General features: G+C 33.7%; 2 protein-coding genes across 2 annotated transcripts in view; both read right to left on the bottom strand.

Moving 5' to 3' along the window:
- LOC115960747 (kinesin-like protein KIN-14C) overlaps positions 1 to 14,303 on the bottom strand; it is a 108,118-nt gene that overhangs the window by 58,790 nt on the left and 35,025 nt on the right. The window lies entirely within an intron of this gene.
- LOC115960750 (vacuolar protein sorting-associated protein 52 A-like) lies at positions 9,997 to 14,150 on the bottom strand. Its single transcript, XM_031079738.1, has 5 exons — positions 14,046 to 14,150; positions 13,759 to 13,860; positions 12,888 to 12,968; positions 11,283 to 11,426; positions 9,997 to 10,198 (listed from the first exon to the last, which is right to left on the bottom strand). Exons 1-5 carry the CDS (start codon positions 14,103 to 14,105, stop codon positions 10,103 to 10,105), a joined length of 483 nt encoding a protein of 160 aa, XP_030935598.1. The 5' UTR covers positions 14,106 to 14,150; the 3' UTR covers positions 9,997 to 10,102.

Raw genomic sequence — 14,303 nt, 5'->3', positions numbered from 1 at the left:
TTTGTGCTCTCACTGTCTTCTTCTTTCATTTTCCTTTTTTCTTTTTCTTTTTTCTTTTTTTTTGTTGTTGTTGTAATGTTGTTATTGTTGTTGACCGACAGGTTTGACACTCCCTCTCCCTCAGCTCATTTTGCTCTGTTCTGATCTCCATCAGGTTTGTGCTCTCACCGTCTTCTTCTTTCATTTTCCTTTTTTTTTTTTTTTTTTGGTTGTAATGTTGTTGTTGACCGACACTCCCTCTCCCTCAACTCATTTTTACTCTGTTCTGATCTCCATCAGGTTTGTGCTCTCACCATCTTCTTCTTTCGTTTTCCTTTTTTTTTTTTCTTTTTTTTTTGGTTGTTGTTGTTGTTGACCAACACTCCCTTACTCCCTCTCCCTCAGCTCATTTTGCTCTGTTCTGATCTCCTTGGAAGACCTATCTGGTTTGTGCTCTCTTCACTTGGTTTGTTCTCTCTCTCTCTCTCTCTCTCTCTCTCTCCACTGTGTTTTTCTCTTCTTTTTTACATGTTTGTTTATTTTATACATGTTTTGTTTACCTTTTATGGGGTTGTTTAATTTTATTTAATCAGGTTTTTTTTTCTTGTGTTATTTTTCACTTCACTGTTTGATTGTTTGTAGGTAGCAGTAATATTTGTTACAGGAATTGGGTTCTTTCTTAGACACAAGGATTTTGATGAACTTGGTCAAGTTTGTTTTTGTGTGTGTGTGTGTGTGTTTTGCTTTTTATTTCAATTTTTAATCTTTTTGATTTTGAGTTTATCTGGTGGTTATGGTTGGAAAGTTGAAGTGGTGATGTGGGGTGTGCTTGGTGGCAGCTTTAATGGATTGTGGATATGGGTTCTGATTAAAACTTTTATTTTGGATGAATTTTTTGTATTGTAGTCCTTATATAACCTTGTTCATCATTTAACAATGTATTTGAACTCTGTGCGTCATTTTACTTGGGGTTTTGTGGTTCCCTAAGAAGAAAGTTTCATGCTTTTCCTTTCAGAAGACACAAGAAGAGCTCCTTACCTATAGAAATTTTATATTAGCTTTAACCAATATAAATGATCATTACAAAGTCATTTGCTTTCATTGCAAGATCCACGAACAATGAGTATTGTTTGGTTATCCTGTTATTTAATTATTGCATTGGGGTTTCCTTTGACAAGAGAGTTATGTGAACAGGATACCTTTTTCCAAGGAATAAAAATCTTTTTCTTTATATCTGATAGGTGATAAAACTCTGACGTCTTATTTTTCTCTCAAGTAAAAGGTATCCCCAAATAAAAGTAACAATTGTTGTTGCGCACACAACATTTTTCCATAACGAGGAAATTTTTAGCTTATATAATACTTTTTTTTTTTTTTTGTTGTTGAGAAAAAGCTTATATGACACTTTAATGTCTATCATACTCCTTTGATGAAAAGTAAATCCTTATTATAGATTTATTAGTTTCTCATTTATTGATTGTTTTCTTTTTCAATTATTGTTTTCTAGTATAACATGTATAAAAAAAAAAAAAAAAGTAACTGGGACAGTTGGTAAATGCATCTTAAACTCCTATAGATAGATTGATTTCTTTTCTTAAGAAATGATTTTGTTAACATGGAACTAATAAACATGAAACAGAGTATATAATACCTATTTCTTAATGCATATAATCTTCAAGAAAACAACCTACAACCTTAAATTATCTTTGATCATTACGCTTGTTTCATGTGATAACTTTGGTATCTTCTTCAATTCTGCATAGTTTGTTTAATGGAAGAAATTGTTTGTTTTTTGTGTTTGTTGAGAATGCAGATCCTAAAACGGAGATGGAAGACACAAACAAATCTGGTTCTTCCTCGCCAAGTGACTCTCCCTGAAGAACCGGACGTTGTCCCTTGCCGACTATGCGGTCTCCTTCGCCATTTTCACGATCACCCTCGCCATTGTCGCCTGGCAGCTCACCCTTAGGATCACCATTAAACAACGAGTAAGTGTTTGAATTTGTAGTTAATCATGTTTAATTATGATTGCGTTAATAGAATTTGTGAATCTGTGTAATTATGAATTTGTGCCTATTAATCAATGAGGATGTGTAATAATAAATTTGTGATAATTTGTTTTGTAACTAACTTCCAAACTTCTAAACCAATTAGGAATCAGAAATCCCCAACGGTGGACTTAGTGGGAGAAAACTTAGAAGTAGAGGAACAAGAAGGGACAGAGGGAGAGCAAGAGCCTACAAATGAGGACTTGGACACAAGTAGAAAAAGAAAGACTACCTCAGATGTTTGGTCTCATTTTACAAGGAAGAAAGTTGATGGAAAAGTTAAAGTCCAATGCCATCATTATAACAAACTTTACTTGGGTGAGTCTAGCCAAGGTACAACTCATTTGCATAATCATTTAGCAAGATGTCCATGGATGAAATTTAAAGATATAAGAAATATGCAACAACAAGTCTTAATTAAACAACAAAATAAGGTAGATGGAACCATGAGTTTGAATGCTTACCAATTTGATCAAGTTAGAGTGAGGAATAAGCTTGCTCGTATGGTCATCTTACATGAATATCCTCTTTCAATGGTTGACCATATTGGGTTTAAGGAATTTGTGGCTGATCTTCAACCTATGTTTAAACTTGTCACAAGAATACTTTGAAGAGTGACATTCTTAAAATCTATGATAATGAGAGGGAGAAAACTTTGAAGATGACGGACAAGAATGGAAGTAGGATGGCAATTACAACTGATATGTGGACTTTAAGTAACAAAAAGAGAGGGTTTATGGTCATTACCGCTCCTTTTATTGATCATACTTGGACGTTGCAAAGCCGGGTTTTAAGGTCATTTTTTTTATCTATAAATTGAATGTTAAAGACTTTACATTTAGAATGTTTATTGAGTTATGTTATAATTATTCATATTATTTTTCTAGGTTTGTTTATGTTCCTTCTTCACACACAAAAGATGTCCTTACTGAAGTTCTTGTTGATTGTTTTTTAGAGTGGAACATTGATAGGAAGTTGTCCACAATAACTGCTGATAATTGTAGTACTAATAATGCCATGATAAGACTTCTTTTTAATAAGCTTGATACTAGTTTTCTTATGTTGGGTGGGTCTATGTTGCATATAAGATGTGTTGCAAATATTTTGAATTTGATTATTCAAGATGGGTTGTCTCTTATTGGTGATGATATTGAAAAGATTCGTAATAGTGTAATTTATTGGACTGGATCACCAAAAAGGAGGCAGAAATTTGAAAAAAATGCACGTCAATTGCGTGTTCAATGCACCAAAGAGTTAGTCTTAGATTGTTAAACTCGTTGGAATTCAACTTACTTAATGCTTTCTACTGCATTGATTTATAAAGATGTTTTCTCACGTTTGGCTAAACGTGAAATATCTTATACTTGTTTACCATATGATTATGATTGGGAGTTAGCTAAAGATATTTGTGGGAGGTTGGAGTTGTTTCATAGTGCGATTGAGTTTTTCTCTGGTCGTAAGTACCCCACAACTAATATGTATTTTAATTTGGTGTGTAAGTTGAAAATTGCATTGAATGAATAGAGTTTGTCTTCAAATGAGATGATAAGTACGATGGCAGAAAGCATGCTTGCTAAATTTAATTCTTATTGGGCTAATGTTAGTGTTATTATGGCTATTGCTGCTATCTTAGATCCAAGATATAAGATGAAGTTATTAGAATTTTATTATCCTAACATTTATGGTGATAATTCTGATTTGGAGATTGAAAAAATTAAGAATCTTTGTTATGATTTGCTTGATGAGTATGTAGATATAAATGAGTCCTCTGTAGATAATGAAGGAAGTTCTCATATTCCTGCAAGTACTTCAAGCCCTGTGGCACAAATGAAATTTAGATTGAGTGGGGCAATGTCATCTTTTGATTTGTTTGTGAACAATAGTTCAAATAGTTCAAAGAAACATGGGAGTACTAGAATAGAATTTTATCATTTCATTGATGAGGGAGTGTTGAAGAGGAGTGAAGATTTTGATATTTTGGGATGGTGGAAAAGTAATGGTCTCAAGTATCCTACTTTACAAAGGATTGCAAGAGATATTTTAGCCATTCCTGTCACAATTGTTGCTTCAAAATCGGCCTTTAGCACTAGTGGGAGACTTTTAAGTCCACACTGTAGTAGGCTACATCCCAAGACTATAGTGGCAATGACGTGTGCTCAGAATTGGTTATGGAGTGAAATCATGGGTTAGCAATTGTCTAATTTCTATTTATAAAATCAAAATTGTATTTTTATATTTGCTAGTTACAATTTGATGAAGTTTATTCCATTCTTTAATTCATTGTTGTTGTAGGTTCTTCAACTATGTCTGGAGATTGTACACTTCAATCAATTCTTGATAATGGGGAGCCTAATGAAGAGGATGGGAGTTGTGTCACAATTGTGGATGATTAGACATTTTGTATTAATTTAGTAGCCTTTTTAACTTTTTAATTTCTTAAACTTGTTGGATTAATTTGTTGGTTTGTAATTATTCTAAGCCTTTTTAGCCTTTTGTAATTTCTTAACCTTTTTAATTTATTGGTTTGTGGAGGATAAGACATTTTGTAATTTCTTAGCCTTTTTAATTTATTGGTTTGTGGAGGATAAAACATTTTGTAATTTCTTAGCCTTTTTAATTTCTTAGACTTGTGGGATTTGTTTTGTAACTTTTTATTTTTTAATTTCTTGGACTTATTGGATTTATTTTATTTTTATGTTTAGTTGGTGATTTTAGTTATGATTTATTGATTTATAGATGTATAATTAACAGGTGATTTATTGATTTATGATTAACCTATAATTTGGATTGATTTGGCTGCATATGCCAAAAATCTTAATGGGCTTGAATTGGCTGCCCAATAATGCCTTGAATGGGCTTGAATCTGGCAAAAAACTCTTAATGGGCTTAAAATAAAAATAAAAAAATTGGTTGGGCCAGATTTGGGCCCAAGCGGTTAAATGGGGCTCGGTGGGGTGGGTCTGGGCCCCGAAGAAGAAAAAAAAAAAAAAAAAACCCGATTACTAATCGAGCCGGGTCCGGGTATGCAAAAACCCGGCCCGAACCCAGCCCATTGCCATCCCTAGTTTTAAACTTCATATATATGGCTAGTGAAGGTGTGAAAAAAGAAACTAAGGTGGATAAAGAAACTGAGGTCTCTAACTTGTCATTGCCCGAGGAACTTACAACTTTTCTGAAGGTGCATTTTTTATTTTTAAAACATTTAAATCTAAAGCATTAGTTTTACTATTATTATTATTATTGTTTATGTTTTTATTTGTTGTTGCGTAAACAGTCATACTTGGATGAGGATGCAAAGATGTTGATTTTGGCTAACATCTCCACTAGCCATGCCTCAAAGAACTTGACCACCTTGAAGAAGTTAGATAGGCTGAGCAGATTCAAACTTTCACAGCCTTTTAGAAGTGTCCCCCTCCATAGCAGCAAAACCCAAGACAATTTGGGGGAAGTTAGATAGCATGAGCAGATCAAACTTCCACAAACTTTAAGAAGTGCCCAACTTTCTGCACCAACAAAGCCCAAGACACCAAATTGAGAAGACAGTGCCAACTTGGCATCTCTTTAGTCTTTACAGCTTCATGTTATGAATTAAGGACAATTGAATTTTTAGACCATTTTGGCTGCAAACCAACTTTGGGGATTAAGAAGAAATCAAGGGAAACAAAAATTACACTTCTCTCTTAGTTTCACAAATCATACTACATTTCCTTCTTTCAGTCACTTTTGAATTGTGATATACTAAAAACAAAAGGATTTCATTTGTTTTGAACTTTTAGTGATTTTCAAATAAACCTTTATTTTTGACACTGCGGACGCCCCAAAAAAAGGGAAAAAAGCTGATTTAGAATATTTCCCCAATTTCTTTTGGTTTATCGCACATTGGGTCCTTGGCGACATGACTCTTTGTGTGCATGTGTTTCCAGGGTGAGGTGTGTTTGTGAGTCCTTTTTTCTTACTTTTATTTTAGGAGCCGCCATCAACCATTGGTTTTGTACTAGGTGTGATTGGTCACCTATAGGAATGGCAAAAATTGCCCGATCCATGGGTACCCGACCCGCAAAGTGAATGGGGCAAGTTTGGGTTTTAAAAACCCAACCTGTAGCGAGTTCAGGTTATATTAAAAAAAATTACAAAATCCTAACTATAAATACTAACTATTTCTAACCCTAATCCTAAGCCCTCATTCTCATCAGTCTCACTCATCTTAAGTCCAGCCACCTCCCTCTCCCTCACTCTCACTCTCACTTGCTGCCTAAGCCCTCCTCCACCTCGTTGCTGCCGGTCATCTCTCCACCTCACCAGTCCATCCTCCCTGCCTCCCTCACCGCGTCGCTCACTCCTCCACCTCACCACAGACGCTGCTCCCTCCTCCCTGCCACCCTCACCTCGCATTGATTGGAAAAAGGAGGGATTTTTGTTGGGTATTCCAGGAGTGTTGTGGTTTTGTTTTTGGAGTTTTAGAGGGGCTGAAACAGTGGTATCTTTCAGGCTGTAAAGGGCAGATCTTGTTTTGTGTTGGTGTAAAAGGAAAAAGGAAGGATTTTTATGTATATAGGATTTTTGTATTTGGGTTTGTGATTTTGAAAGGGAAAATGAAAAATCTGCAATTAAATTATTGTAGATTTGTGTGATTTTGCTACCAAATGCAATTGATATATATATATATATATATTTTAGTTAGGCCACGATTTAGGCCCTTCAAGGACTTCAAATTGGGCCCTAAAGGGGCATGGCAGGCAGGGCCCAATGGGGCTGGTTTGGAGGTAAAAAGACACGTTTAGTAAATGGGGCAAGTTCGGGTTTTGGGGGCAGGTTGGGTTCGGGTTTAAAGAAACCCACCCCAAACCCAACCCGTTGCCATTCCTAGTCACCTATGGGTCTAATTTATTTTAAGTTACCTAATTAACTAAACGAACTTTAAAGTGTTTGTTAATTAAGGTAAACCAAAAATCTCGAACCAAAGATCTTGGACTAGGAAGTTTGGTTACGAATGGGAAAGGTGCTAGGCACCCCACAATGCCTATCCAAAGGATAGTATCTCATTTTTATTTAATTCAAACATTATCTTTTGGAGAAGAAATAAGACACATGGCATTTTGATTTTTTGAAAAAAAAAGTTTTGCAAACAATACAAGTTTATACATGTGAGTATTTATTTACTTATAACATATCATGTGAATATTTAAGTCAAAGAATATTTTCAATCAAAGCATGATAAATATATACACATAGCATGTGAAGGCTAAATTTAAATACGCTTAATTAGCATGTAAGTAAGATATTTACTACATAACTAGCATGTGAATATATTTACAACGTAAAAAAAAAAAAAAAAAGAGTAAGACAAATGGTACCTTGTTGTTATCCTCCATTTTTCTCATTTCTCATGCACAAACATAACAAGCCAAAATATTAGTGCTAAATGGGGAGGGGGGAGCATGTTTGCTTGATTGGGCCATGGATAAACTTGCGAATCTCAAAGAGAATATCATGCAATTTTGACCTATCAACATGTGAATTTATTAACCAACAAAATACTTCATTCATTCAAAGAACTTAGAAAGGGGAATTTGGAGACCCTAGGGGCCAAAATGCAATTTTGGAAAAGTTTTGGGGTCAAAATACAAATTTGGAAAAGGATGTGGTTGAAATGCAAATTTGAAAAAGATTTGGGATTGAAATGCAATTTTTTGAGACATTTTAGGATTAAAACATGATTTTGGGAAAATGGGGATTAAAATGTAAATATGCAAAACATGGATAACGATGGATTATATCTTCTTCATATATCCTCCATCCTTGCAAAATTTATAGAATCAATAGCTATGTTATCAATAAATTATTTAAATTGCAAGTTTTTGTAGTTTAAAATTATGCATAAAATATAATCTTATAAATCATACAGTAAATAATATCCGATTAATATAAAATTTGACATTTGTATTAAGATTTAAGAATGTAAAAAACATGCAATTCAACGGTTAAATTTTCAAAATATATAGTAATATTTGTTTTATTAAGTAAGTTTGTAGGCTACAACTAATTTTATAGCTAAACTTTGTCCAAAGATTTTGGTTTCGGGTTTTGGGCGTTCAAAAGGTTGGATTTGTGTAAGCTGTGTTCATGTATGAATGTGAATATGAGCATGTGTAAACAAAATGTGTTCAAGCATGAGCATGTATGAGCAAAACTAACATAAAGGTATGAGCTTTTATGTTCAAAAATGCATGCTTGTGTGAATCAAATGTTCTGAACAAGTGCAAATGCATGCTTGTGTGATTCAAATGATCTGAACAAGTGCATAAAATTGGTTTCCAGTAGACACAGGGAAAAAGGGAGGTGATATTACCCATATTAGTCATCTTGTACCCTTTTTTGTTAATAACTGAAAAAGAAACAAGCTTTAAGTTAGATTTCAAACAAAAATCAGAAAAGAAACAAGAGAGTGAGGAAACATATTGGGTCATCTCTGCTTCTTCTTCTTCTCTTATCTTTACCCTTCTACAAAACAACCTCTACTTCTGAACAGGTGCTCCCCGATTTATCTAGAGTGCATTCCTTCAAACTATAATTAGATATAACGAAAAAATACAACAACAGATTATCTAAAGAACCAAAACAAAGAAAGAAAAGCAGGGAATGAAATTGATCCTAATAGTTTAAAGATCAAGTGACCATTCCCAAGTCCTCATAAAAATATAAACATAGCGGTGAACACTTCAGTCCTGCTACCAAAACTAAGTTCAGCAATAGATAATTGATTTGTCAGTATTTACCTTGTTCATTGTGTGATGTACACTGCATGGACCTCAATATATACCTCATTGCCAAGTTCTTTGAGGAAGGAAATAACATACCTACATGCTCATGTTACCATATACTATATTATAATGAGCCCACACTTGAACAGGGAAACAAGAACCAGAACTATTAATATGATATATTGCTACTTCTCATTTTTTATAAATTAAAAAAACTCTTATGGACAAAGAATTAAGGAATGAGTTTACACATGATGGCAACATAAAAATATATAAAACAAGTCATGTAAAACCAAAAACACAGCCCTACTTGGATCAGTTGCTCACTTTACAAATATAGATGCTGCTGTCTTAGCTAGTATCATATACAGACACTTGAATAAATGCTAGGGATTCACAAAAGATTGTATAACCATCAAAAACTTTTTCAGAACAGTTTGACAACAATGACTCAATAATAATGTCATTTGATCAGCCCTCCGACTCATGATCAAGGGAAAACTTACACATAAAATTGGGTCACATACAAGTGAAGTTTTCCTATCAACAACTCGTAAAAAACAATCAGGCTACTGTGCTGTTTCCCCAAAGACAAACAAGGTTCAAAAGGGAAAACTATACAGATGTGTGTGAGAGAAGAATTCATACTCCCTCCATCCCATATTGTTGGTCCTTTATTCCATTTTGAGATGTCCCAAAATATAATCATCTTTGAAAAATCTATGGACACTATCAATAACTTTCCTCACTTGACCTTATTTTATTTAAAAAGTCAATATCCCTCTTTCCCTAGAGTTTAAATTACGGGGGTAGTTGGAAACGTGCACTTTTTATTTGAAAAACAATGCATTAAATGACATTCCTTTAAAAAGTTGAAGTTTCTAGACAAGACCAATAATATGGGATGGAGAGAGTATTGTTTTGAATTGACAACAATCAATGGAAAAGGATATATCACAAGATGCACCTTCGTATAATATTAAACAAAATAAGAAACTGAGTAATAAAAAGATGTTCCAGTCATAAGTCAAACAAAAAGAAAAAATATAACCATTTGATTATGACGAATTCACAAGTTAGATACTAATCAGACAATGGAAAGATCAAACCAACCCATCACCATCTCCTTCAGAAAGAAAGGAAAAATCAAGCAGCACTCACATCAATTAACAAATCACCCATATCAATAGAAACACAGGGAGGAAGAACCAAAAAAAAAAAAAAAAAAAGATGAAAGATGAAAGTAAATCTGATAAAATTATATAAAATTCTAATGTCCCATAAGACCTATTAAGCACTGTATTTAGATTCTACTCAATTGTACTTTAAAAGAACACTGTGTTGAAGGATCTGGATATTTGTTTTGGGTTTTCTCAATGCATAAAGCTTCTGAACAATGAAGTCAAACACCTGCAAAAAGATAATATGGTTGGAAAGAGCCTATTTGTACTCATTAATCTACAGGTAAAGCAGTAGAAAAACAATTAGAAAGAGCTTATATGTACTAATTAATCAACATGTACAGCAGTAGAAAAACACTTAGAAAGGGCTTACATGTACTCATTAATCAACAGGTAAAGCAGTAAAACAGTTTAGAAGTGTGATATCATTACATGAGCAATAGATAATATTCAATATCCAATTATCCATATCAAAACATTTTTTGAAGTTTATATTCACCATATTTTCTGCCCAAACTATGAGACAAAACATAGAATATCATTATTGTCCTCAAGAGATTCTGACTCAATTAAATCCACAGAGGTTGGGGAGAAGGCGTAGGTGATATTAAGTTGAAATGTATTGACTTGCACTGTAATTCCAAAAAGTTCTCAGTACAAAATGGTCACTGTTCAAATTTTGAATAATAAGACATTCTGGCCTCAATACTATACAATGTACATGTTGAATCCTTATCGAATGAATGAAATTTGGATTGGCTACCTTCTGTTGAAGCTAATTAAGAAAAGAATTGTTGAAAAAAAGCTTTTATCCCTACCCTTGGCCTTGAGGAAATCTTTGGCCTTAGCAATTACCTCAAAACTCTAACCTCAGTTGTAAAAGCAAACTAAAAATATCTGATTATCAGTAAATATAGATTAAAATGTTGACCAAAACTAATATTCAGTCAACAAAATTATGTTCAAGTATCAAACATAAGTACTAATAACTAACTCTATTCAAGTTACAAATGTCAAATTGTAGCCCTTTCTAACATACATCATTGAAATGGTCACAAGAGTGTTAACTCATCAAGTCACAAGCTTGGGATTCTTCTTGTGCAAGAGTAAGGACTGCTATTACTAATTGATAGTTAAACAGTCCATACAAACAATATTGTATCCAAATGCAAATATGTACATGGGCAGATTAGTGTATATGATATGCATGACATTGTAGCACATTAATATTTTGGTAGGTTTAAAACATACATTAACACAAGAAATTGAATAATCATCATCAACCAAAGCATCAGGTAATTCTAGTCAATAACCTTTGAAATTGCTTTCTGCCTAACTTTTTCTAGCTCAGGTTGAACATCTTTCAGAGCTTTTGAAGCTTTGACCATAGGATCCACTTCTACAAACTTCAGCTTCTTACTCAGAATCTCAAGAGTTCTCATGTATTCATCATTGACCTGGACAAATTCCACTGCAAGTATGTTAACAGCGATAAAAGAAATGGAACACAAAAATCTCCCAAATCACTATGTTAACCAGGAAGCAACATGGACTGTACACCATGCACATTCAAGGACGTATGTTGTAACTCAATTGTGTTATAGATACGGCCCCCATATTAACAAATCAACTGTAACCTATAATGTGAATATCAGAAGAGCCTAAATCATGTACACAAGCATAAAACAAGTAGAAAGTGCTACTCTAACCAGAATACATATTTATAAAAGATGTTACAATTTAAATCAAAAAAAGATGGGCAGTAAATGAAGCAGATGACTAGATCTTTCTACAATCAATCCACAATAACCCATCACGCAATGATTTTTTTTTTTTTTGATAAGTAACCCATCATGCAATGATTGAATCACTAATACAATAAGGGAGAAGCGAGAGAACATGAGCAACAATTTATCATTTCAAGTAAAACACATTTTCCCACGCATTAAGTTCTCCCTCAAACTAATCTAGCAAGTCTTACAAGGACATAACAATGATATAAATCAAGCATAAAAGAGTATATGTAAATCCCATTTTGCCATCTAAGGCTTGATGTGATTAGTATCAAGCTAGAAAGCACGGACGCAGCTGGGAGGGTGCCACACCCGAGTCTGACGTGGCCCGACACGGCATCCGACACGGTTGCCTGCGCGTCGGTGCCGTGTTTGAGTTTTTTTTTTTTTCTTTTAGATTCGCGCCGAACTAGGCTGATTCGGCCAGAATCGGGCCGTATCGGCCATATTGGGTCGTATTGGCCGGCAGCCGAAACAGGCCAAAAACGGCTGAAATTGGCCTTGAATCTAGCCGGAAAATCCGAAATTTTCACCTCAGAGGCATAGTAATGTGTTTCTTGCCTTCATCTTTCTTTGTTTTGTGAATCAAAGCATAGTAATGTGTTTTTTAAAAATATTTTAATAGTAAAAATATATAGAAAATATAAATAAAAATATTTTTAATAATTTTTTAATTGCCGAGTCTTGCACCCGCACCCGAGTCCCGAAACACACCCGTGCTACATAGGTATCAAGGCAAAAGGATAAAGCTTGTAGCAAAATATTCAAAAAGGAGCCTTTTTAATTAAAGCAACTGTAAATCAAAATGAATGAAGCACAAACAGACCTCTCTCAGATTAATGCATCAATACTTTTCTCATAATTCAATTCCCAAACGTTAAAGAATAACCAAAGTCCTGATAATTTCATTGGATGGGTAAATCACTGAAACTCTTCTTCTCATTTTTACGTAACGGACATGTAAACAACGGCTAAACAAGAACAAATTTTTGGATGAGGACATCAATGAGCAAGTTTGTAAGCTAAGACCATCCGTGAGCAAGTTTGAAAGCTAAGACAAACATGTAATAATAGCAATTATGACAGTAACAGTAAAAAAGCAGGCTCTACAAAAATTAGAAATACCTCTCCGTCAATGACTATGCCAACCATCCTTGGAGGGACAATGATGTCTTCAACAAACTTTGCCAATTTTGATTCTGCCAACTGTTTATAGAACATAGAACAATCATATATTGTATAGAACATAAGAAAAATGGAAAGGTTTATAAACAATAATTTAGAGGTGTCACTTAATCATTACTCAAATGGCCGACTTCCAGGAAAATTGTTCAGACAGAAAAACTTCCAAAAAGTCTTTCAATGTAAAAAGAAAGTTAAACAAAGAAAGCCTTTATACCATTAAATGCATCTAAAGTTTGGGATCCATATTCTCCTTAGTTACATATAACAGTTGAATTAAAAACACTATCATTTTTGACAAATGGATGTATAGGAGAGGGAAAAAAAAATGACTGCGCTAGTAAAGACATCCTTAAAGCAGCAGTGATATAAAGCTAATGCCTACAATCTTTTTCAGCTTATAAATGGCCTACTTGCAAAAAGTAACCAATATTGGGACAAAGGGAAATTTTACCATCATAAACTAATGGCAAACATGTATAACTAGGTGTTTATGTGAGGTAGTGATTTATAACCAGGAACTGCTACTAAAATAAAGAATGCATGTAATCTTGTCCCTGAGCAAAAACAATGTATATAATTTTGTCAACATATACAAGAATTTTTTAAAAAAAATTATGATCATTGCAAAGTGACAGAGTTATAATAAAGATATATGCAACTACAATTTCAGCCAATATGCTTTATTAGAGGGTGATTAATTGTGTATATCCATCAAAATATATTTTATCAAGCATAAAATAAATGAAAAACAGTCTCGATGAAGCTGCAAGAAAGTAAATAATTGCTTATAGCAAAGTAAGGGACAACATACTTGAAATCCACCGAGGAGAGTTTCCATCTGTAACAAGATTCTGTCACATTCACGAATTTGATCACGAAGAGACACTAAATTATCACTTTCTTTTATGAAATCCTGCAATGTTGAAGGACAAGTTTTAATGCAATAAAAAGCATTTAATATTTATTAAATATAAAATAAAAGAGTACTCAAAAAGGATTCTGAAGAGTATCTCTGTTACACAAATCTTTACCAATGAATGAAAAAAAAATATAAATAAATAAATAAATCAAACACACATTTTCTATTTAAGTTCTTACCAAATAGATCTTGTTTCTATAATCTAATATAGTGCAATAGAAGAGCAATACAACAAACATGATGAGCAATCTAACAAGTCGAAAAAGTCTGATTCTTAGTTGATGTGCATACACATGATCTCTCACACAAACCCTCCCCATACACAAATTGAGACAGCCTGCAATATCTGATGCTTCTCCAACTATTCACTTAGGAGATATGATCATGCACATGCCATGGCCAAAGCTTCACTTAAGGAAACTAAAGTCGGAAATTAG

The sequence above is a fragment of the Quercus lobata genome, chromosome 9, assembly GCF_001633185.2.
Source record: "Quercus lobata isolate SW786 chromosome 9, ValleyOak3.0 Primary Assembly, whole genome shotgun sequence".
Taxonomy (NCBI): Eukaryota; Viridiplantae; Streptophyta; class Magnoliopsida; order Fagales; family Fagaceae; genus Quercus; species Quercus lobata.
This window is presented reverse-complemented; position numbering and strand designations above follow the sequence as displayed.